The 26,488-nt window shown below is 40.0% G+C and overlaps 1 protein-coding gene across 1 annotated transcript in view; it reads right to left on the bottom strand.

The window, feature by feature from the left end:
• The window catches only part of tprn (taperin), a 73,362-nt gene that overhangs the window by 3,898 nt on the left and 42,976 nt on the right, over nucleotides 1–26,488 (bottom strand). Inside the window, exons 3-4 of the mRNA XM_055160012.1 lie at nucleotides 2,349–2,541; nucleotides 667–788 (exon numbers count right to left, since the gene is read on the bottom strand). Of these exons, the coding sequence (XP_055015987.1) occupies nucleotides 667–788; nucleotides 2,349–2,541 (315 nt within the window). The remainder of the gene's footprint in view (nucleotides 1–666; nucleotides 789–2,348; nucleotides 2,542–26,488) is intronic.

Below are 26,488 nucleotides of genomic sequence, written 5' to 3'. Positions count from 1 at the left end.
GATAATTTTCTATAATCTCCCAAAAGCCAGGACAAAGGTTTAAATGATGTCCTCTGTGTGTTCTAGAGTCTGTAGTCTCACCATGATGTCCTCTGTGTGTTCTAGAGTCTGTAGTCTCACCATGATGTCCTCTGTGTGTTCTAGAGTTTATCGTCTCACCATGATGTCCTCTGTGTGTTCTAGAGTTTATCGTCTCACCATGATGTCCTCTGTGTGTTCTAGAGTTTATCGTCTCACCATGATGTCCTCTGTGTGTTCTAGAGTCTGTAGTCTCACCATGATGTCCTCTGTGTGTTCTAGAGTCTGTAGTCTCACCATGATGTCCTCTGTGTGTTCTAGAGTCTGTAGTCTCACCATGATGTCCTCTGTGTGTTCTAGAGTTTCTAGTCTCACCATGATGTCCTCTGTGTGTTCTAGAGTCTGTAGTCTCACCATGATGTCCTCTGTGTGTTCTAGAGTTTCTAGTCTCACCATGATGTCCTCTGTGTGTTCTAGAGTCTGTAGTCTCACCATGATGTCCTCTGTGTGTTCTAGAGTCTGTAGTCTCACCATGATGTCCTCTGTGTGTTCTAGAGTCTGTAGTCTCACCATGATGTCCTCTGTGTGTTCTAGAGTCTGTAGTCTCACCATGATGTCCTCTGTGTGTTCTAGAGTCTGTAGTCTCACCATGATGTCCTCTGTGTGCGCTGGCTGTGGAGGAGCCTCGTCTCGGTGGGCGCTCTCCTCGTCTCTCTGCTCCTGCCACGTGCTGTAGTCCACCGCGTGTTTAGGAATGTAGTTAGACAAATCTGCCATAAGAAAACAAAATCACACTGGTGAGTACATGACAGTATACGTGTAGTACATGACAGTATACGTGTAGTACATGACAGTATACGTGTAGTACATGACAGTATACATGACAGTATACGTGTAGTACATGACAGTATACGTGTAGTACATGACAGTATACGTGTAGTACATGACAGTATACGTAGTACATGACAGTACGCGTAGTACATGACAGTATACGCGTAGTACATGACAGTATACGTGTAGTACATGACAGTATACGTGTAGTACATGACAGTATATGTAGTACATGACAGTATACGTGTAGTACATGACAGTATGCGTGTAGTACATGACAGTATACGTAGTACATGACAGTATACGTAGTACATGACAGTATACGTGTAGTACATGACAGTATACGTGTAGTACATGACAGTATACGCGTAGTACATGACAGTATACGTGTAGTACATGACAGTATACGATACAGTATACGGTAGTACATGTATACGTAGTACAGTACATGACAGTATGGTACATGACGTAGTAGTACATGACAGTATACGCGTAGTACATGACAGTACGTGTACATGACAGTATACGTGTAGTACATGACAGTATACGCGTAGTACATGACAGTATACGTAGTACATGACAGTATACGTGTAGTACATGACAGTATACGTAGTACATGACAGTATACGTGTAGTACATGGTATTATATGGTGTGGTCTGTAATCATCTCACCCAGTTATTACATTATTTATTATTATTTACTCAGAGTGGATTTTATTCAAGATATTTTAATACAAGTTAGAAGTTTAAAGCCATAACATGGAATATTCCAGGCAAATCATTGGAGACAAGCAGGTGGTGGACCTCACTGTGCATTTTTAACCAAACAGGCCTTAGGCTTTGAGCAGAAGAGTAAATAATAATCGGTACTATGCTGTGAAGCCAGTGCAAATGTGACTGTAGTTCTGGATTTAACCAGAAGAGGTCGTCCTAAACACACTATAAAAACACATGTAGAGCTGCCACCCTTCTTTTAAAAAACACTTTTAAGCATTTATTGCTTAGTTACTTACACTTTTACAGGTTACGTTTTCAATTTAGATTTATTCAAAAACACTGGACATGATGCCAAGATGTTTATATTTTTATTATTCTTCAGTCGTGTCTGAAGCTCTGAACTTTCACATGAAACATGACCTGTTCATAAAATCTCACACTGTGTCCTCTATCTGCAGGTTTATTATTATTATTAGTGTTTTGTAGGATCACAGGATACATACAGTTCCTTTGTAGACGCTGTAATTAATATAAATATAACTTGCAGTTATTGAATGAACCAGTAGAGGTCGTCCCGTCCAAACTCTTCCTTTTAATTATGAAAGGACTAGAGTTATTTAACACAATTGTTGCATCAGGAATGCAAAATGTCCAGTTTTTTAAATAAATGAACCCTCTTTCATATGAAGAGGAAGTGCATGTTAAAAGTGTAAAAAATAAACATAAACAAAATCTAAAAATGAGAAAACAGGACAACATTAACCCTCGAGTCCCTGACCCACCGTTGGCGTTGTTGGGGTGCGTGGCGGCTGTGCTCGCGTTGGCGCGGGGGATGTGGATGCGTCCCACCATACTGGGCGTCTCCTGTGGACTGTCCCCCCTGTCCGTGTCCTCGTCCTCGCTGTCCCACACGCTCGTCTCGCTCGGGTACTCGTAGGTGCTCTGCAGGCTCGACTCGTTAAAGGAGATCTTCAGCTGAAACACAAACACACAAACACAACGGTCACAACACGAGGAAAGTCCAACTGTTCAAACTTTTGAGATTTGCTCCAATCAGTAACACAAAAACAAAAGAACTCTTTATTCTGTTGTGTTTTGAATCATACGAGCTCCTAATTTTAGCCATAACTTTGAAGTAAATGTGACAGGTTTTCATGTTTTTCTACATGATGGACGGTGGATAATTCCTGTGGTCAATCTTTATCATAAGTGGCACTTTGTGGAAAAAAAGTTGGGCACAAAAGTACAAAAATACAGGAAGTACAGGGAACAGAACGACTCTTCCCATGTCATCAACATGGAAAACTCCATCTAACATCCAAAATGCTGAGAAAATTTGTGCACGAGGAAAACATGTTTTAGTTTAAACCTTCATTTAAGAAAATAAAGTTTATTATTTAGACAACCGAGTGTAAAACCAAACTGTGGGACATTCCAAATCAAAAACATCTCCATGAACACAAGCTGCCAAAAAAAAATTACAAAACACTAACCAAACTAAAAATATTAAGCCTATTTAATCCGTTGTGATTGTGATTTTAGGTGTAATCAAGCGGCTCTTATGGCAGGCTGTACACAAGAGCTCTTTAACCAAAAGAGCATGTCTGACTAAAGAGCCCGGACTAACCACAGCCATCAGTTCATTTTGGCTGGAAGTCTGGAAAAACGTCACTGTAGTTCTCCTGTGTCTTTCCGGGAAGTATCTCTGGAGCATTAAACCTAAAATAGAACCATTATCACACTCACACAATCACACGAATAAACTCTGGAATATTACGTTTAAATAATCCCGACGGCGAGTAAAGCACGTTGAAGATTACAGACGGACATTTAACGAAGCTCTTAAATTAAAAAAGGCATGTTTCAGAGTCATTTTTCTGAAGTTAAACTCGTCCGGGTGAAGTGTCCGGAACAAAACTCGCTCGACATGTGGAGGTGAGTCCCCTGAAGCGCGGGTCAAACGCAGAGGACAAACTAACCTCTATCTGTGGACGAAAGCAACTGACCTGGTGATGACGAGAAGAATGATTTATTTTAGTTTTAAGATCCTCATTTGAGCAGGTTTCAGTACTAAAAAAGTCCCGCAGACAGACGGTTTCACTTTGTGGAAACCGTGTGACCTCACAGCGTTAGGATTCGTTCGCTCGATGGCAGGCAGGTACTTTTTTTTATTTAACCAATCGCTGCTGTTTGGTCCGTAATGGGGCCAACTGGTACACAGTGTTCCCTTTTTTATCGCGGGGGTTACGTTCTAAAAATAACCCACGACAGGTGAAATCCGCGAAGTAAGCAACTTTATATTTTACAATTATTCTATCTGTTTTAAGTGTGTAAAACCCCTCACCACACACTTTATACACTTTTCTCACATAGGACACTTAGGCTGCGTTCAGACTGCAGCCTGAAGTGACCCAAATCTGATTTTTTGGCCTCTATGTTCCTGTATCTGATCTTTTAATGTCAGTCTAAACGACACAGATCCGATTTTTTTCAAATGTGACCCAGGACACTTGGATCTGTGCTCCTGAAACTGATACATATCTGATCTTTTGACATGTGACTTCAGTCTGAACGGTCAAAGTGCATTCATCCACCTACACGTTATCAACAAGACACAAACGTCACTATTCTGCACTGAAGTCGGCGAAAATTGTTAATGAACTCCGTGTCACTGAAGTGAAGCACATCTCCACTCACCACTCTTGGCTCCGTCTCCACATCCACACGTTCCTTTCAACAGACTGAACCACAAAACACCACGACCAAAAACCTCGTCCTTCTCCTTCTCAATCTCCTCCTTAAAACAAGTAAGTTGTTCATGTTGTGGCTCCGGTACGAGAGGAACTTTAAAATCTCCAGGTGCTCGATGCTGCGTCCATGTTTGGACAACTTCTGTAAACACAGAGACGCTCGCTGTGGTTGACAGACATAGATCCAGACATCGCAGACACAGATCCAAACACTGAGATTATTTTCTTTTTACGGACAATCGGTTTCAGTCTGGATTAAAAGGACATTTATTAGTTCAGACTTGTGATCTGAGAGGAGCCTGTGTGAGCGCTGAGTGTTGGAAATGTGTCGACTTTGAAGCTGGTTTTGACTCTTCCTCATTGGTTAGCGATTAGCTGCTGTAACTCCTGCACATAAACGGACTGTTTTCTCTTCTATTGTCCGGCTGTAAAGTGACTTTATTGGCCGTATATTTGTTACTGGACCTGCACTGATGTAAATGAGCTGTGAACAGAGGTGTGAATGATTGACATTTACACATATAATTACCGCGGCGCACATGCATTTATGGCTAAAGGCCGATGGCGGTAGTTTATTTTCTTTACTCGCTGCCAGAATGTGATGTAAAAATGCCATTAGGTCGGCCTACTGTCTTTAAATATGATGTAAAGAGTTATAATAGAATAACAATAAATATTGCCTAAATAAACCCAATTTAAAATCCACTAGAGCACAGGTGTCAAACATGTGGCCCGGGGGCTAGATCCGGCCCTCCAAGACCTTTAATCTGGCCCTGGGCTGATTTTTCACTAAAATATTCATTAAAATCTTGTTAATTTTCTGTGGTGTTTATCACAGCAGCGTCTCCAGCGTCTCTGTACGTGGCCCCTCCCACCAGAGCAGCACAAATGAAGACTTGTCTCTTTCCAAACGCTCTTAAAGGACGATCGTTTTGACTGTTGACCGTGACACCCTCATCAGAAAAATGTCCAACATGAGAAAAGTGGAGCCGAGTGCAGGATTTTACAACAAAAATGGACTTATTCCTGTTTATACAAGTTAATGTTAAACAAGTTCAGGTTAAAACTTCATGTTGAAATTGTATTTTTCTTAAAGTTTCAGGTTGTTCATAATATTATAATATTTTGTAAAAGAAAGAGTTCATCAATTAAAAAAGATTTCTGTAATAGATTTGTGTTTCTCTGCACAAATATTTGAACTTATTGTTATTTTTGGGGTTTATATGACATGAGTTTTCTGATCCGGACACTTTGGGATCAAAGTCGGTTGGATACGGCCCCCGGACCAAAATGAGTTTGACACTCCTGCACTAGAGCCAAACCTAAGTTTTTTAAACAATTCAAGATTTATAGTGAATTTTTACATCACTATATATATCGGCTCCTCCAACTCCCAGTTTATCGATATATCGGCCACAACAAAATCCATATCGGTCGGACTCTAGTCTAAATACAGTGTTTTTTTTATTATTGCTGTATTAGAATCAGTATTGAGTATCGAGTCTGTTCTTTAGTGTTGAAATGGAGTTTGAAATGTTAGTTTGGAGACAGCGCTGAGCCCCTCCCTCTCCTCTCCTCGTCTGTATCTCCTCAGAACAATAAGGAAGCGCACAGGACCAGAAGCACTTCCTGTTCACTCAGAGTCTTTTACAGTCTCTCCAGAGTCTGTCGATTTGTGCAGAGCTCTTCACACAGTCTGCTCCACGCTGGCCTCAATGGGCTGTTTGTTTGTTCTAAACACATTTGGCCCCCGAGACGAGGGGCCGGTCTGCAGGACAAGTGCACTCTGGGACGTCCTGTCACAGAGACGGACACTGAGCCGATGTGGATTCTGCAGATATGGACGTCGTTAAAGTCACTGCGGCTGTGCTCCTTTAGTCCTTTAATCACCGGAAGAGAGGGATTTAATCGACCAAAATGTAGTCGAGTATCAGTTTAGATTCTAAGGATTTATATAAAACAACAGCAAACCTAAGACCAGACCTAAGAGCATTTTTAGTACATTTGACCTCGCCTGGATTTTTTCCTTAATTTTGCGATTAAAACTCCTCCTTTTACCTCCTAATGAAGTGTTATACATCCTTTTTTTCAATACAACCTGTTATTTGACAATCTGCTGCTGAAGTTGTGTCATAGGGCTGTAATAAAAGCTACAGGACCAGAAATACAAATGAAAAAGAAAATGGGAAATAAAATTCACTCTTTCAAACAAAACACAAAGCAAACGGTGGCTGAGTGGCTAGCACTCATGCCTCATAGCAAGAAGGTTCCAGGTTCGATCCTTCGGCCTTTCTGTGGGCCTTTTCAAAACATTCTACATGTCTCCAGGAAGAACAGTTCATAGCCAAGTTCAGAGACGAAATGAGCACTGCTGCTAGAACCTGGTACAATGCACCTCTCCTGTTAAGATTAATGTAAAAAGTGTGTGCTGTCCCCGTCTTAAATAAATAAATAAATAAACAAACATATATAAACAACTTTTTGGCTTAATTTAGTGCAGGAGTGTCCAACTCAAATTCTCAGAGGCCAAAATTAAAAACTGGGACTAAGTCGTGGGCCAAACTAAAAATGTATTGAAAAATTTCAACAACATCTGCATGTTTTCTCTTCTTTCAAGATACGTAATGTTAAACCTTTTCTTATTAAAATAAATGTTTAATAATAGTTTTGCTTAAACATTGAATCCAGAACAAGCAGAATATAAAATAATTACAACATTTTAAATAAATAATGTCTCTATAGTCGATCTGTAACCAACGGCAGCACTAATACATGTTTGTTATGATCTTGTGGGCCAAATATAATTATATCGTGGGCCAAATTTGGCCCCTGGGCCTGAGTTTGACATGTCTGGTTTATGGTTTGGAAACACAGTGGATGCGCCGCAGCCTGAGTGCAGAAAGCGCCGCTGTCTCTGCGGTTCACATGAAGTCGCAGAGTTTGCTCGAGATGTTCTCAGCACTAAAACAGTTTATCTCCGTGTGATAAAATAAGTTCTGATGTTAAATGAACATTAGTGAGTTTGATTCGTCTTAATGACCCGTGTGTGGTAAATACAGGTGAGTGTGTAAATGACGAGAAGAAACGTCTCAGACTTCAGTATCCATCCACACCTGATCCATACACCTGTCCCCGCCCCCGAGAGTCTGAAATCTGCTGAAATCCTCCAAGAACATGGAGACAACATGATACAGACACAACAGAGACTCTTTCTGCAGGAGACATGTGCAGTCAGTGTTGGGAAGGTTATTTTTTAAAATGTATTCCCCTACAGATTACAGACTCCAAAATGTAGTTTGTAACAGAATCCATTAAGTTACTTTAGGTGAGTAATGTAATCTGAATACTTTGGATTACTTGATATTGTCATGTTATTTAAAACTACATGAATCTACCAACACATCTTGAAAATTCATGTTTGTTCTTTTCAAATTCTCTGTTGAGCCCAAATCTCCATGAACAGACTTTTGTTTTACTGTAGAGAAGCAAAGATGAGGATATTTTAACATAATTTTGTTTTATCTGCTAAAAAAAAAAAAAAAAAAAAAAAAAAAAGCCCAGACTTTACTTAAACATATTAAAAAATATTATTGATAGAGAAATTATTTTTATATGAAATCACTGCTGCCTTAAATTATGTCCACACTACTGTAGGTGTCATATTGTTTATAAAAAAAAAAAAAAATCACTTTCAGTACAATGATGTTTTTTTACTCAAAATGATGCAGAATCAGATTATTAACAACGACGATTATTAACGACCTCGTCCATTGTGTGAGTGACGCCACCGACGTTACCAAGACGTTTACATCGCTCTTATTGTGCGCGGTCTGTTTGGGTTTCCGGCAATGAGTGGATGCGCCGAGGAAAATGCTGTTTGATTGTGTATGAAGCACAAAATAACTGTTCAAAACACACACACTCCTCGTGGAAAACACACAAAGAAATGCAGATGAGGCAGATTTTAAGATAAAGGCGATTAGTCTGACTATCGAAGAAGTAAACAGAGCTGCTGCACGTGAACCCGACGTCAGTGAGTCGACGGTGAGATTTTGGCGACGGCAGCGACGAATTGACTCAACGCAAAAAGACGACAAAAACTTTCAGCGGCGATAAAAGCAGACGACCCCAACTTGAAAACGTTCTCGAAGACGTGGACACCTGCGGCTTATATATGTACGTATATGTTATTTTCTTTTAAAATTGAGTTGATGCGGTTTATATTCCGGTGCGCTCAATCGTCCGGAAATTAAGTTAAGTGTATTGTTCTCGTCATCACCAGGTCACTTGCTTCCCTCCGTAGATTCTAGTTTTAGTGTTGATTAGTATCAGATTTTCTTTGGACAACCTTGGTGGGGCTGAAAAATAAATCGAAATTGCAGTTTGAAATTTTGAGGTAACATCATTTCCTCCATAAAACGACAAAATCTCAAGTCTTAATCTGCATAAAAAACTCCTCACCCTGGAGTTTAGATCTGCACAAACTGAAATCTGATTCTTTTGTTATTTTCTCGGTTCAGATTTCAGTGTTTTTGTCAGTTGTTCTGGACTGGGATTGGGTTTAAAATGTGAACTTTGAACAGAATTATATTGTTTAACACGTAGCGCACGTACCCGAGTGACGTTTTGCATGTTTGAAGGGCACGCTAACTGTTTTGTTTGGTTCTGGTTCACTCCAAGTTCAAGCGGCTGCTGAAAAGACCTTTGCATGATGAAAGAAAGTTCTGGTTAACAGCACTGGTTTAGTCCTGGTTTAGTTCTAATTCAGTCCTGGTTTAGTCCCTGGTTTAGACCTGGTTTAGTTCTTATTTAGTCCTAGTTCAATCTTGGTTTAGTCCTGGTTCAGTCCTGGTTTAGTCCTGGTTCAGTCCTGGTTCATTCCTAGTTTAGGCCTGATTCAGTCCTGGTTCGGTCCTGGTTTAGTCCTAGTTTAGTCTTGGTTCAGTCCTGGTTTAGTCTTGGTTTAGTCTTGGTTTAGTCTTGGTTCAGTCCTTATTTAGTCCTGGTTTAGTCTTGGTTTAGTCCTGGTTCAGTTCTGGTTTAGTCCTGGTTTAGTCCTGATTCAGTCCTGGTTTAGTTCTAATTTAGTCCTAGTTCAATATTCGTTCAGTCCTGGTTTAGTTCTAATTTAGTCCTAGTTCAATCTTGGTTCAGTCCTGGTGCATTTGTGGTTTAATTCTGATTTAGTCCTTGTTCGGTCCTGATTCAGTACTGGTTCAGTCCTGGTTTAGTTCTGATTTAGTTCTGGTTTAGTCCTGGTTTAGTCCTGGTTTAGTCCTGGTTCAGTCCTGGTTCAGTCCTGGTTCAGTTCTTGTTTAGTCACTGTTTTGTCTGCTGAAAAAGTCTAGTCTGGTCGGTCATTTTAGATGCTGAAAGATTAATAATGGTCCAACTATTCTTGTCTAGACTTGGGCTGGTCCTGATTTAGTTTTTTTTTTTTTTTTGCATGTTGGGGGGGAAGAAAAAAAAAAGAAAAAAAAAAGATTATAGGTATTTGTCCGAGGTTATTGCTGGTTGAGTCCTGGTTAAGTGGTAGTTTTGGATCTTTAAGAGGAGTTGAAGTGTTTTGGGAAAGTTCTGCTCCTGGTTCAGTCCAACATGGTTAAAAACTCGGTTTTGCATAGTTGCCATGTTTATACGAGAGCTTTAACTCCAAATAAATATAATTTTATTCGGAATAAAAAAATTATTTCACTTTAAAAAGACCATGTGAACATTTAATCCCTAATAAAAATGATTATTTGGAATTAAATTAAATTCCGAATAAGTGGGTGGTGTATTTTGATTTTAAAGCCGAATTAATTTATTGCTGGATCATATAAATGTTTATTCTTCTTAAAAATAATTCGGGTCGTTCAGCACATGCTTGTTGTGTCGTCCTTCCGGCTCCACCAGTCCAGTCTTGGGACTTTCCTCCACGTCTCTTTGGATTTGTGAGCGGGATGTGGGAGTGGGCTGAGGTAGAGCAGCCTCACACTCACTTTGTCTTCTTCCTCCTTCTCCGACGCTCTTCCCTTCTCCTCCTCAGCCGACAGACGTAAAGTGTGATGAGACAATTCTCCAGCTGCTGCAATTATCATCGGATCCACTGCGGGAAAAGTTTGGTTGGTGTTTGTGTCCGTGGAGGAACGACAAACTGAGATGAATGAGTAAAATGATTCATGTTTGCCTATCATGCATCATTTGTTCTGGATATTTTAGTTGGCATTAATAAAAACATTTTAAGCAGCAGACCGGGTCCCGTCCCGTACGCCGCACACACCGTCCCCCCTCGTCCCGTACGCCGCACACACCGTACGCCGCGTCCCGTCCCGTACGCCGCCCCCCCACGTCCCGTCCCGTTACGCCACACACCGTCCCACGCCGCAGTCTCCCCCCGCGTCCCCGTCACGCCGTCCCCCCACGTCGCCGTGGCTGTGTCACTAAACCAGAACTAAACCAGAACTAAAACACTAAGACTAAGACTAAGACTAAGACTAAGAATAAGACTAAGACTAAGACTAAGACTAAGACTAAGACAGGGCTAAGGATTTAGCCAGGACTTAACCACGCCGCCGGACCACCCACCGCGTCTCCTCCCATACGCAGCCCAATTCCTTTTGCTTCTCCGTGTTTGAAGGAGCTTAAGAAAGTAAAGGTTCCATCCTGCGGGACTTGCGGGCGGGAGCAGGACTGAAAATTACAATTCTTTGCGGGAGTGGGACTGAAAATCCTGTCTCATGCAGACCTCTAATTCAGAACAAATAATTCCGAATTAAAAAAACATGATGTAAACGTGTCCAGTGTCTCCTTTAAACAGGTCTAAATGCGTCGACTTTTGATCAGCGGCTCAAACCAGTCGTAGAATCCCGCGGCCGCTCTTCACATCACCGCGATAATTACAGACTGTGTGAATTTCCTTCTCAGTGAATCTCATTTAAAGTCATAAATTCCTCCTCCAGTGATGTGATAGTAGCAGCTCTCGGCGCGATCTCTGCTGAAACACGCCGAGGACGGAGAGGCGGGTGTATTTTTACTGCGGTTGCCGTGGAGACGCCGGGGCCTGTTTAAAGATGGCGTTGGCGGGTCGGCGGTCGGGACGGGACGGAGAAATCTGGATTTGCCGCGTAGAGTTCGGTCTGAATCTGGAGCTGTGGAGACTTTGAGGCTGATGTCGTCAACACTCCCTGGGGCTGACGCTAACTGCAGGCACTGGTCTGTCTGAAGCTTTGTTACTCAAGTTAAAAAGAACTGACAGAACGAGATGAGATGGTTTTAGGGTTGGGAATCATTCAGAAGTTGCCGATACGATACGATACCTCGATACACTGAGCCAGAGGTGGGACTTGTAAGTCATGACTTTGACTTGTCACTATTTTTAGGACTTGAGACTTGATAAAATGGACTAAGACCTGGGACTCGACTTGGACTTGAGGCCTGTGACTTGAGAAGCACTTTTAAATCAGAATTTTTTTTCTGTTCTGACCGTAAAGATTCACACTAAGATCTTGTCAAGACGTTTAAAAAGGAAAAACTAACTAAATTAAATTCTACAACTCTTATATATTCTATAAATAATCATACATGAATATACTATGATTTTTTTAAAAGTACAATTTATCTTAAAAGTTATAGAAATTGCAAAAATCTACGGTATATTTGGAAGACAAAGTAGACAACTTGGACTTGACTTGGACTTATGGACCAGTGACACAAAATTCGACTTGGACTTGACTCTGACTTGAGGTTAAAAACTTGAGACTAACTTGAGACTTACAAAACAAAGACTTGGTCCCACGTCTGCATTGAGCTTACGATTCGATACGATTCGATATGATATATTTCAAATCGATTCGATACAGTTCAGTAAAAAATAAAGGCCAAATCATGTCTGTGATACTAAAAGTCTTTGTTAAATTACTTCTTGTGCAAAGTTCAAATGAAACACAAACATTTTAATCATCAAAACAATGAAAATGTCAAATGTTTCACGTAAATGAGTTTCCTTCGACTAAACAAACAACAAAACTGTAGCTATTTAGTAAAATATACCAAAAAATACTCTTGGTGATATATCGATACAGCAGCCCACGATATCGATACTGTATCATCACATTACATGATACGATATATTTGTATTTCAATATTTTTGCACAGCCCTAGATGGTTTGTGATGTTAAAAAGGTCTCGCACATATAAAATTACAGACAAAAAAACTCGTAAACAAGACCGTGAACAGGCAGTGTTTGCTAGAGAAAATTCCACCATAGACATACATGCAGAACACCCCCACTGTGCCGACACTGCAAAGTTTCTTTAAAAACTCACGCTCTCCTCGGGGTCACAAAGACCCGAAGAAACTTTTTTTTTTCCTTCTCGCTTTCTTGGGGCATGTCAATCAGACCCAAAAATTAAAATAAATAAAAATAATAAAATAATAACTAAATAATAAAAATAAATACAATATAAATAAAAAATAAAAAATAAAAAAAAATAAATAAATATAATATAATAAATAATAAAATAATATAAATAATATTATATAATAAATAAAAATAAATAAAATAAAATAATAATAATAATAAATAATATAATATATAATAAAATATAATAAAATAAAGAAAAGAAAAGAAAGAAGTCTTCAGGGTCAATGTGACCCCGAGGAGAGGGTGAGGGATATAGAGGGATTATCAGACGTGCCACTTGCCCCTGTACTGTGCAAGTCCTGCAGAAACTAGATACTCACTAGAGCAGGAATCAGTGCTGAAAAAAGTCACATTCACAAGAGAGAAATGAACCTTTCCTGAATCTCTTTCGATTGACCCTGAGCTGTACCAGAACTGCTCACAGACACAGACGAGTACACGCCCATGGAACTTTAATAATTTTAATAAGGCAATATAAAACCAAACTAAGATAAAGATAATTCAGTCCAAATAAAACAATCAATAAAAAAAATCAATAAAAAACTAATGGCTGCAGAATTTCCTTGTGTCTTATCCTTCACTATCAGATGAAATGATTCAGTCTCACATGAGTCTTCATAAACCAGACCGTGACACAAACTTTATCTGAGACGTTCAAGAGATAAACAGACGAGTGGGTTATCGGAGGAGGAAGTGTATTCCCCAGTCCACTTTATTTCAAAGTGCTGCACAAATACGTAATAATAACAGCATTAATAAAATGATAAAATAAACAACTAAAATAATACTAGGCTTAAAATAATAAAAGCAGTAAAATAAAATTAAAACAAAATCATAGAATAGAAATAAATAAACCAATAAAACCAATAAAAACACATAAAAATAAATAGTTTACGTGACTTCTGTGACTGCGATGCCGAACTAAACCAGGACTGAGACTGGGACCAGACCAGGACTGTAAACGGTTTAGTCCTGGTTTAGTCCTGTATTAGTCTTGGTTCAGTCCTGGTTCAGTCCTGGTTCAAATCCTGGTTCAAATCCTGGTTCAAGTCCTGGTTCAGTCCTGGTTCAGTCCTGGTTCATCCTGGTCCTGGTTCAGTCCTGGTTCAGTCCTGGTTCAGTCCTGGTTTAGTCCTGGTTCAGTCCTGGTTCAGTTCCTGGTTTTAGTCCTGGTTCAGTCCTGGTTCAGTCCTGGTTCAGTCCTGTATTAGTCCTGGTTTAGTCCTGGTTCAGTCCTGGTTTAGTCCTGGTTTAGTCCTGGTTCAGTCCTTGGTCCTGGTTCAGTCCTGGTTCAAATCCTGGTTCAGTCCTGGTTTAGTCCTGGTTTAGTCCTGGTTCAGTCCTGGTATTAGTCCTGGTTTAGTCCTGGTTTAGTCCTGGTTCAGTCCTGGTTCCTGGTTCCTGGTTCAGTCCTGGTTCAGTCCTGGTTTAGTCCTGGTTTAGTCCTGGTTTAGTCCTGGTTTAGTCCTGTTTAGTCAGTCCTGGTTCAAGTCCTGGTTCATCCTGGTTCAGTCCTGGTTTAGTCCTGGTTCAGTCCTGGTTCAGTCCTGGTTCAGTCCTGGTTTCCTGGTAGTCCTGGTTTAGTCCTGGTTCAGTCCTGGTTCAAATCCTGGTTCAGTCCTGGTTTAGTCCTGGTTCCTGTAGTCCTGGTTCAGTCCTGGTTCAAATCCTGGTTCAGTCCTGGTTCAGTCCTGGTTTAGTCCTGGTCCCTGGTTCAGTCCTGGTTCAAATCCTGGTTCAGTCCTGGTTCAGTCCTGGTTCAGTCCTGGTTCAGTCCAGCATCACAGTTTAAGTCACGTAAACTTTTTTTTTCCTTCCATTTTTCATTTAAACACAAAATCGAAAACTGAAAAAACAAATAATTTTTTTCATTTTTGGTTTTGGAGACAAATAATGAAGAAAATAGTTGCTCTTTTTGTTTTCTAACTTTTGTTTTTATATTGAAAAACTAATGAACGAACGACACGCGGATTCTGGACCATTTCCCCGGAGACGAGCAGGTGGACGATTAAAAACATTACATCTGCGGTTTCCTTCAGCGCTTTATAAACTTTGTGAATATCAAACTGAACTGAACTTGGCGACCACACCTGTCTCATAAACAGGATCATAACAGATTTGAGAGCTTTAGTCCCTAACAGCCAATCACACGCCGCCTCTGCACCTCATTCACGCTAAACACGCTCAATCCTCTGTAATCCTCTCACGCCCACGGCCGATCCGAACAACACAATCCACATCAGTGTTAGGACGACAATAGGCTGAGTAACACTGGTGTGAATAAATGACACACAAACAGAAACAGCAGCAGGAGCGTCAGTCACCTGCACCAAACACCGGGACACGATCCAGACACACTCCCACCGATACTCAGTCAAGACAAGGAAAACACCGCAGCAAACCAGCAAACAAAAACAAAACAGTGTGAAAAGCACAAATGATCAGATTAAACATGCACCGATCCACATTTTCCGGTCCAGTTTGATTCTGACACTACAACTTTAAATGTCTCAACACCAATTTCCACCAACACCAGAGCAGAGACTGAAAACTGCATTTATATAAACAGTCTAGACCAGACGTGTCAAACTCATTTTGGTCCGGGGGTCGTGTCCAACCGACTTTGATCCCAAAGTGTCCGGATCAGAAAACTCATGTCATATAAACCCCAAAAATAACAATAAGTTCAAATATTTGTGCAGAGAAACACAAATCTATTACAGAATCTTTTTGAATTGATGAACTCTTTCTTTTACTAAATATTATAATATTATGAACAACCTGAAACTTTAAGAAAAATGTAATTTCAACACAATGTTTTAACATGAACTTGTATGTAAATATGAATAAGTAAATTTTTGTTGTAAAATCCTGCACTCGGCTCCACTTTTCTCATGTTGGACATTTTTCTGATGAGGGTGTCACGGTCAACAGTCAAAACGATCGTCCTTTAAGAGCGTTTGGAAAGAGACAAGTCTTCATTTGTGCTGCTCTGGTGGGAGGGGCCACGTACAGAGACGCTGGAGGCAGAAAATTACCAATATTTTAATAGAAAATATCATTAAAATATTCCATTCCATTTTCTTCTGCTTATCCGGGGTCGGGTCGCGGGGGCAGCAGTCTGAGAAGGGCCTCCCAGTCTTCCCTCTCCACACACACTTCCTCCAGCTCCGGGGGGGATCCTGAATCCCCCCTCTTGAATGCGAGCACCCGGTGGCCGGGCCTTTGCCCACCTGGACGACATGTGTCCACCCTCCTGTGGGCTCACCACCCGCAGAGGGGTTCATACGGGTTCGGTGCACAGAGGAAAATTTTAAATATTTTGGTAGAAAATCAGCCAAGGGCCAGATTAAAGGTCTTAGAGGGCCGGATCTGACCCCCGGGCCGTATGTTTGACACTCCTGGTCTAGGGTTTGTAACAATAATTGAAATTATCGTGGACCATCACAATATATCGAATTACAAGTCTCTTTGCTTAAATTAAAAGTTATGGTGCAGCAACAGCTAAAAAAAGACAGAGGAACTACATAGACCATGATGCTTTGCTCCATTTCAGTGCAGACGACAAGAAGAAATAACAGTTCTAACACTTTTAAGTCTTAGTTCTTTGGATTAAGTCTTGTCAATATGTTTTAAGAGAAAAAAGTCGCATATTAACAGTTTTGTTTTTGCCTCCACAAAATATTGTGGAGGCAAAATATAATATCGTTACATCCCTGAAATACATGAAATCCAGTTCTTTTAAAATCAACACCGAGCACAAACAGAAACCCACAATGATCCGACTTTACCAGGACCAGAGTCTGATTATACAAGATCCTCTCAAAATAAATGCAACGCTGGACAAAAATAAATGTAGTGACGCCGCAGGAGCTTTTGTAAACCACACCAACGCCAACGCCAACGCCAGCTCTCCGTGTGAGGACGAGCTCCAAACACCAGCGTCATCTCCACAGACGCAGGTGACCCCAGCGCCCCCGTCTGGCTGGAGGAGAGTCGACGCTCCGCAGGGAAAACACCGCAGGGAAAACACCGCAGGGACATATGGTCTGGAAAAGCCCGACACGGAAAAACAAGACGCCGACAAAGATCTGGACGACGGATTTAGATCTGGATTTTTGTGTTTTAATGTAATAAAAATAACTCCCTACAACTGTACAAATCACCTTTATGTAACAGATAATACTCCCTACATCTGTACAACAACTCACCCTTATGTAACAGATAATACTCCCTACAACTGTACAAATCACCTTTATGTAACAGATAATACTCCCTACAACTGTTCCTGTATGTAACAGATAATACTCCCTACAACTGTCCAATAACTCACCTTATGTAAGAGACAATACTCCCTACAACTGTACAACTCAGCCTTATGTAATGGATAATACTCCCTACAACTATAGAACAAGTCACCCTTATGTAACGGATAATACTCCCTACAACTGTACAACTCGCCCTTATGTAACAGATAATACTCCCTACAACTGTACAACAACTCACCCTCATGTAACAGATAATACTCCCTACAACTGTACAACAACAACAACTCACCTTTATGTAACAGATAATACTCCCTACAACACTCACGTAACAACACAACTCAACCTTTATGTAACAGATAATACTCCCTACAACTGTACAACAACTCAACAACTTTTATGTAACAGATAATACTCCCTACAACTGTACAACTCACAACTCACAACTCATGTAACAGATAATACTCCCTACAACTGTACAATAACAAACTCACAACTTTATGTAACAGATAATACTCCCTACAACTGTACAACAACTCACCTTTATGTAACGGATAATACTCCCTACAACTGTACAACAACTCACTCTTATGTAACGAATAATACTCCCTACAACTGTACAACAACTTGCCCTTATGTAACAGATAATACTCCCTACAACTGTTCCTGTATGTAACAGATAATACTCCCTACGCCTAGTGTCTTTGCTCCAGATTACGAGGAGGATCTGGTGAAAAGCTCAGAATAAAATTTTATGAATTACTTATTACGACGACATCGTCTTCATAATTGATTGGAGCTGAGTAACTCTTATATTTTTTTTACGTACTAACTGCTTCACTCCGTCTCTCGCCGCTCGTCTCTCGCTGCATAAACATGAGCCGTAACGTCCGCGGAGGAGCAGGGGAGCGTCAGGTAAAAATAGACTCGCGTGTGGAGCTGATGAATAATGCTCGTACACATTTGTGAGTACGTGTGTGACCTTTTAGACGAGAGGAGAGATGTTGTTCTTTTCACCGGTTTCTACTCGCAGAAGGATGTATGAACCGGCCGCGTCTTCAGAGAACCGGGGTTACATCCAAGCACTGCTCAGTCCCAGAGGCAGCGGCAGCGATCAGTGTCATGTCTACACGCTTTTAAACTACATGTATTCAGCTGATGGAAAAGGGTCATGGAAGTATGTTGGATTTCATATTCCATGTGTAATCTGTGTGGAAGGGAAAGTAGGACGCAGTCACCACTTCACACGAGCGCAGGGGCCTATAGAACTGAGAGCGACTGGTAAAACAAACACATGGATGTCACAATATAATATTATAGTAGTGTTACAATTATAGTGAGAAATAACTCCACACACTTTTCATTTTACACCAGGGCCAAACAATAGTAAATCCAGAATTGTCTTTGATCCACATTGTCTAACACATTGCCATTCCTACCATTCCTTAAAGAGAGGATTTTACACTTCTATGGGGTATTAACCTAGTCAGGCTGGTGCCACCTAGTGCCTCTGCTCAATTTCATTTCTCTTCAGCGACTAGATCAGGAATCAGAAAACACTAGACCAGTGGTGTCAAACTCATTTTGGTCCGGGGGTCGTATCCAACCTATTTGGATCCCAAAGTGTCCGGATCAGAAAACTCATGTCATATAAACCCCAAAAATAACAATAAGTTCAAATATTTGTGCAGAGAAACACAAATCTATTACAGAAATCTTTTTTAATTGATGAACTCTTTCTTTTACTATTATAATATTATGAACAACCTGAAACTTTAAGAAAAATACAATTTCAACACAAGGTTTTAACATTAACTTGTATGTCAATAAGAAAAAGTCAATTTCTGTTGTAAAATCCTGCATGAGGGTGTCACGTCAACAGTCAAAACGATCGTCCTTTAAGAGCGTTTGGAAAGAGACAAGTCTTCATTTGTGCTGCTCTGGTGGGAGGGGCCACGTACAGAGACGCTGGAGACGCTGCTGTGCTTAGCACCGCAGAAAATTACCAATATTTAAATAGAAAATATAATTAAAATATTTTAGAAGAAAATCAGCCGAGGGCCACATTAAAGGTCTTGGAGGGCCGGATCTGGCCCCCGGGCCGTATGTTTGACACCTGTGATCTAGACGGTTTGCAAAAACCCCAGAAGTTGTAGACTGTGCACCGGTCAAGAGCTGAACCAACCCGAGTTGTGACATCAGACTGCAGACACTATCCTCCTTTGGACGTCCTTTGTCAAATACAAACTTCACATTTTTAAATTTCACCTTTAATTCACAAGTTCATCTCACAGAAACGACAATGATCATTGACAGACATGTTCACTCTCTATTTTGTTTGCTGTTGTGCTGCAATTAGTTTCCAACCATAATACATATTATATTTAGATGACCATGATGTTTTATTGTTATGATAATGCTGTATTCACCAAAATATGAATATATTAACATGTTTAATAAGTGAGGAGTCCCCTCAAAACTCACACACCCTTCAGAGAATTATCACAACACTCTACTCCTGCACATCACAGCAGGTTTGTCAAGATGCTGTGTACAGTTCTGAATCATGTTTTTCTAATGTATATTTACAGAGAATTGTTTTGTGGAAGCGTGGGGGACGTAGGCTTGTTCTCTTGAGTCTTGTATAGGCTCATACTGCAAACCATAAGGAGGCTTTGAACAGGGCCCAGGAGAGATCGCTATATTACTCAAACATGCATGGATCTAAAACCTCTTCAGGCAAGTTTTTGATGAAGGAACAATGACATATATAAACATGGCAGAAACTAGAAAACTCCAGAATGGTGGATATTCCTTCTTTAAGTGACTCAACATCAAAATGTATGAAAGTGTTTAACTCAAACAGAAAACAGAAAACATTTAAGATGGATGTACACTGTGTGATATTTTCAATCATTTCACTCAGCCCCAACTCAAACTGTACGACAAATCACAGGGTTTAAAAGTTCACAGTTCACAATTCTTGTTCTCACACTAAACAAACAGAGTGAAACCCTCACGAGAGGCGACTGGATTCAAACAGGTTTGATTTTCTTGCGACCTACGATTGCCGATTGGGAGCTGGTCGTGAAGTATTAATCGGTTCTCGTTATTCCATGTTTACTACACAAAGCACGACACATGAATAAGACAAAACTCGACCTGATCCCAAAAACAGTGGTACGAGTGAAAAACTGTCTCAAAAAGGGTCAAATATCACACAGTGTACATCTGGATTTACCTCGACTTGAGGTTTGTTTGAACAGAAATGACTTGCTTCTAAAAATCTAGATCTTGACCCGAATAATCACAATTAACAACGAACTGAATTGACTTCCCTATTGACACTTTGCGGCTGATGTCGTCAACATTCCCTGGGGGTGTTTTACTAACAGAAAGCACAACTTAATCTGAGGCTTGTTAGACTTTAACCTGACCTTTATTTTAACACAGTTTCAACCAGAAAGAACTGACTTAGTTGGAAATACAACAGATGAGCTGATCACATTACCGTCCCAAATGAACTGGAATACTTACATCATGAATTTTGGACTTCCGGTCATGGCGTAGTTCATACTGGGAAGGATTTTCCAAAAAGTGAGCATCAAACCTCCATGTTTGTTTTCCCAGTGGGATGTGTCTGTTGTCAAAGTCGATCTTTTCAAGTCTTTTGAACCATATCACTTTTGTTTCTGGTTCTGATATTGTCATATTTTAGTTTTGGGATTCGGACATCGTAATTGTGTGGTTGTTGGATCCTAACAGCAGAAAACAACTCGAGAAAATGACAACCACAAAACTAAAATATGACAATATCAGAACCAGAAACAAAAGCGATATGGTTCAAAAGACTTGAAAAGATCGACTTTGTCAATAGACACATCCCACTGGGAAATCAAACTTGGCGGTTTGATGCTCACTTTTTCGGAAAATCCTTCCCAGTGTGGATCGCGCCATGACCGGAAGTCTGAAATTCGTGATGCAAGAATTAGACAGTTTTTCAGTTTTTTGTTGAAAATCAAATCCATTTTACATAATTTTTCTTTTGTTTTCAGACGATCTTACAGTGTTTGCCAATGTGTCCACTTTGGCTCCATGATACAATAAACGTACATGTAGAACACCCCCAGAGTAACGTCACGGCAAAGTAGTAGTAGTTTACGGCAGAGTTCTTTGTGACAGATTTATGCCGACACTTTTAAAAAACAATTCTTCTATTAGTCGGGGGATAAAGTACATTAAATATTAAGTAGTGTGAGAGCAGAGAGTAACCAGCTCTTAAAAAGCTCTTGCTCTGCTTTGGTAATTCTTGAATAGACTTTGCTGACTCAGACCAGGTTTTTGTTTGGCCCGTGGACGTCCCGATACGTAATAGTGTCTGCTCGTGTTTTGTTCCTCGCGGTAGGCACTTGTATGGACACAATGAGGCCTGTGATCTTGAATGCGGCGTTTGTCTGGAGCTGTGCCAGTGTTGTGTGAAACGCGAGCCTTTCTAAGTGAACTGTTTTCTCTTTAACCTCTCCCATTATGACGAACGAGATCAGGGAGGTTTCCATCTCCACCCTCCTGCCCCTGCCGCCGCCGCCGCCGCCGCTGCCGGTGTCCTCTTACTGCGCCGTTCTGCTATCAGCTTCACTAAAACCACACGTACTAGACTCAAATCAAAGGCGGGGTTACATTTACTTCGAGGTTCACCTTTGTACTTCTCGAGCAGTGTACTTTTATTCCAACGTATTCAAAGTTTTGAACTGTTTGAATGTGATGAATTTCAGGCAAAGGTGTTTAAAGTATAGCCAAAAATTATACTTAAGTAACAGTTACGTTACTAAGTAGTGGTCCAAGAAATTACTTAAGTAAGACTAAAAAAGTATTTGGTTAAAGTACAATTTAAAGAGTGTATGTAAGAGTTACTGCCAGGACAATCTGATTTATAATTGGAGGAGTACTGTTACTTAAAGGTGCATTGTGTAAATTTTCTGGTGGAGGGTCCGTTACTTGCTTGTTTCCATGGAGATGTTGTCGCTCTGCCTGGAATGTTCCACAGTGTGACATTAAACAGCTCTACTTTACATTTATTCAATTACAAGTGGTTTTAGAGTGCAAAAATACCTTGAAAAAGCGGGGTCGACTCTCCACAGATCTCACCTGTAACAATGTCTGGTTTGGGTTAATGCCGTACTGTGAAACATTCCAGACAAAGAAATAACATCTCCACAGAGAAAAGCATTTGATGGAGTTTTAAGTAACAGTGCTCTTCTTTATTCCTCATAAATTATATTCACTTCCAATTATAAATCAGATCGTCCTGACAGTAATTAATACTCTTTAAATTACTCTTACTTGAATTGTACTTTAACCTAGAGTTGGGCGGTATCCAAAGTTTGATACCGTTAAACCTTCTCAGGATTTTACCGGGGTATACTGCATCACTGTTTTACCAACATGTTTTAGTACGACTTTGGTAAACTACGAAGCCGCATCGCTGTACGGTCTGTGTGTACGACCTGCAGACTTATAATCTTTGAAAAGTTACACGTGAATCGTCTTCAACACGACACACACAGAACAGACTCACCATCAGCAGCACATCCTCTGTCACAGAAAGAACACTCATATTCCACTGAGTCGTGTCCTTTAGACAGACAGAAGCTGAACCGCATCAGCGCACAAGGAAAGAGCTGTTTTTATCAGCGCTTTATAGTTTATGCAAATAAGTCATGTGGTTTTAAGTTTAATTTCTGTAAAACGAAAATAAATGTTCGGCTGAAGCCAAAATGCTGCCAAATTGCAAAAGTACTAGTATTTTATTTATTTATTTTTTTGGACCAACTCGCTTGTGGTCGGACTTGTCGTCTTGTCTTGGTCTCTTATGAGCCTCACGTGACAACGAAATGAAACTAATCGAACGTCGTCTTCCCACGCCGTTAAAGAAACATTATAGACACTATTAGTTTTAAATTGTGATGATTAAACTGAAAACACAACCACACATTCATTTGTGCTGAGCAAACAAATGTAGGCATCAATAAATTATAATATTACATTAGGTCCTTATGCGATGCAGATTTTTTTTAATAACAGTAATGAAACTGATATCGCTGTTACTTTTAGATAAAGCGGTATACAGTAATATCATATTACCACCCAACCCTACTTTAACCAAATACTTTTTTACTCTTACTTGAGTAATTTCTTGGACCACTACTTTATACTTCTACTTGAGTAATGTAACTGTTACTTGAGTATAGTTTTTGGCTATACTTTAAACACCTTTGTCTGAAATTCATCACATTCATTCAAAAAGTCATTAAAAACCCATACCTGATTTACTTCCATGTATTTGAGTGCAGGAAATCGAGTCAAAGTAAGAACGGATGCAATTAGCAAATCACACAGTGCAAGTTTTAAAGTAGCATCAGTTTTTTCCCCATTGGGAACCAAATTTTCAGTTCCCCAAACGTCCTGATTTTCGGTGTGAACATGTCAGTGGGTTCGAGATTAGGTGCGGGAACTTCTCTGTCAGTATGAAAAATGTAACAGAACTACAAGACGTGTTTCTGGTGGTAACTGTGTGTCCCAATGTTCAGGAGTCTGGGTCCGTCTCTGTCTCTGCCAAAGGGAAAAGTCTGTGGAACTAAAACCAGCTCATTTAAAACTGGACACAAACAGCAACACATTTTAAAGTAAATAATTATTGTATGTTTCCAACCAACAATGCACGCACTGAAAATGGATTGGATTTTATATTTTTTCTACGGACGGGTGTCGAAAACTCACACTTGTTCTAAAACAGTCAAAGCATCTGGCTCGTCTAATGTGATTGTGATGTCCTTAACAAACATAAGTAAATAAGTAAATAAATAAATAATATACTTAATGTCAAATTTTACTCAACTGAAAATGAAAATGTTGAATTCTGTGGCAGTCTTCAAAAAAAAAAAAGTCATTATAATTTTAAAATGTGTCACCCGTAGACAGTAGTAATAAAAGGTGTTCCATATGGAAGCTGGGAGGGCTCATAACAAACACAAACTCTGCAACAAATACAAACGCGACAACACAACAAAAAGCCACAACAAACCACAAAAATGCCAAAACGGAAATGACGGCTGGACTCTATTTTAATGCAAACGCCGCAACAAGCCAAAACTCCACTACGGCAGCGACTGTGGGACTCTGTTTTCCGACGGACCAAGCGAAGCGTTAAAGGATCAAGCTGGAAGGGAATGGGAAAAGTTGAAGAAGGACAAGAACGTGAAAAGTAAAGAAACAGAAGTGAACGAAGTTTGAAGCGTAAGTAAAACTAATTTATCATTTTGTGGCCAGGATCGATGTCACCGTCTGACCGTCGCTCGGTCCGTCGGAAAACAGAGTCCCGCGGTCACTTCCGTTGTTCCTTTTTTTGTTTGTTGTGGCATTTGTATTTGTAACCATCATGATAATTTACAGAAACGTCAAGGATATATGGTACATTGCAAATTTCTCTGACGTGGTCGGCTTTTAAAACTTATATCAGGTTATTCATCTTGTTTTCAGGTTTATTATCTACTTACTAGTTTTGAGACTGCTTCATTTTAGTCTAGAGGTTGTTTTTAAATCTTAAATTTTGTCCAAGCTTTGTTGCAGTGTAAAATGGTTGGTTAATACTAAATTCGAGGTTTTCTTTTTTTCATATTCTCCCAAAAACTTCTAAAATTCTGTTTGTAATTTTTTAATACAGGGTAATTTCTTTAGAATTTTGTGAATGAAAATAACTTCACATCACATCAATTGTTTGGCCACACCATAAATCACGTTAATAGTTCTATAACCCTTTGAATTTCTTTGACAATCTCAAACCCAGCTGATTAAACAGGCGTACAGCGTCGCCACAAGGTTATGACTCAAAGTACATTTTCGTTTGTGTTTAAAGCCGCGTGGTTGTGCCTTGACCCGCTTCACAGCCCCGCGGGACTCGACCGACCAGGAAACGCTAGAGTTTTTCTGAAATAAAGCCATAAAACGTCACATTATATGGAGTTTATGTGAGCCTTATCAAAGCGCACAGATCGGATCAGCTCTAATCAATAGGTCAGTGAAGAGGGAGTTGTGTCTGAAGTGTAATTATGGCCCACAAGTGTTTAAGTATAGAGTTACAAAAGCACAGGCAAACACAATGACGGACTAAATATACTGCACTCACCTCCTGAACTACTGCACACGGGCTCTTTTAAACGTCCTATGTTACACAAAATGGACTCTTGTGAGCTTTAAGACGTGTCATAATGTTGTTTTCTCATCACAAACGTACCTGGACTTGTGTTTTGTTTCATTACTCACAGCTTAAAATGCTCTGTTCCACCTTGTGATGTCAAGAGAACAGCTCCTTCGACCTGTACTTCAGTGGAGATCTGCAATTCTGAGGCTAAAATTATCAAAATGATTCAAGTGAAAACACAGTGGAGCACTTCCTGTATCACCCACATGGCATCACAAGGTGGAACAGAGTGTTTTCTGCTTGAGAGAAGAGCTCTGTGTAAATCTGCAGGTTTGTGTGTTAAACATGTGAGAATGAAATAAAACACAACTCCAGGTCTGTTTGTGATGAATAAACTACAGTACAGTATCTCGATATGCGATATATATCTCAATATCTGTACAGGAAAAATAACCCCCAAACTCCTGCAAAAACTAATTTGCCAAATTCCACAAGGTCTTTTTTTTTTTTTTTTATTAAAATGCAAAGAGGCAGTTCATGTGGGAACAAAGTGCTTCTGTGACAAAAATAAATAAATCCCTGTATACAAAAATAAGAATTTAACTGTAAAATAAAGGAAGAAATAATACATGTTGCTTTCTTTTCATTCAGTAATAAAACTGAGCTCCTTCAGCAGAGGAAGTTCTGGAGGTTCCTTATTTTAACAGATCCATGTTCCTCACCAATGTAAAGGAGCTGTGAGGTTTCCCACAATCCACTGCACAGATCAAACCCAACATTTCCAAGTTCTACATTGCAGCAGATTACAGCATACAAAGCATAACTCCTCCAGAGCTCCATCAGCCCGTTATCTCCATAGATCTATGGTTCTCTCTGTGACAGAGGATGTGCTGCTGATGGTGAGTCTGTAATTAGTGGATGGTGCTCGTAGCTTTAGTTGGCACTAACTTTAGTCATTCACAGCAGTAGACACACGTCTGCTGTTCGTCCGACGCCTTAAAACTGAAGTATCTCCATATAATGTAGCCAGCTGTCCTTTTTTTTGAGACGAGTTCTGTGTCCTCCGAGCGGCTGTGGGCGCCGCCGAACTCAATAAGACACACACAAGGGGAGGGTCACAAAAGCGAGGAGGCGTGGACGAGCACAGAGAAGATAAACAAATGAAGCGGCGAAATCAGAATATATAAACATTATATCGATATATACGATATGTCAAAATCCATATTGTATTTAAAATATATATATAATATATTTTAAATAACGAGATATCATCCTCTAAATCTAGGCCCTTTAAGTGTTACAAGA

Source organism: Boleophthalmus pectinirostris, unplaced genomic scaffold (assembly GCF_026225935.1).
Source record: "Boleophthalmus pectinirostris isolate CB_2022bp ecotype Guang Dong unplaced genomic scaffold, ASM2622593v1 HiC_scaffold_2826, whole genome shotgun sequence".
Lineage (NCBI taxonomy): Eukaryota > Metazoa > Chordata > Actinopteri > Gobiiformes > Gobiidae > Boleophthalmus > Boleophthalmus pectinirostris.
The sequence above is the reverse complement of the archived record's forward strand: the minus strand, read 5'-3'. Positions and strand labels throughout refer to the sequence as shown.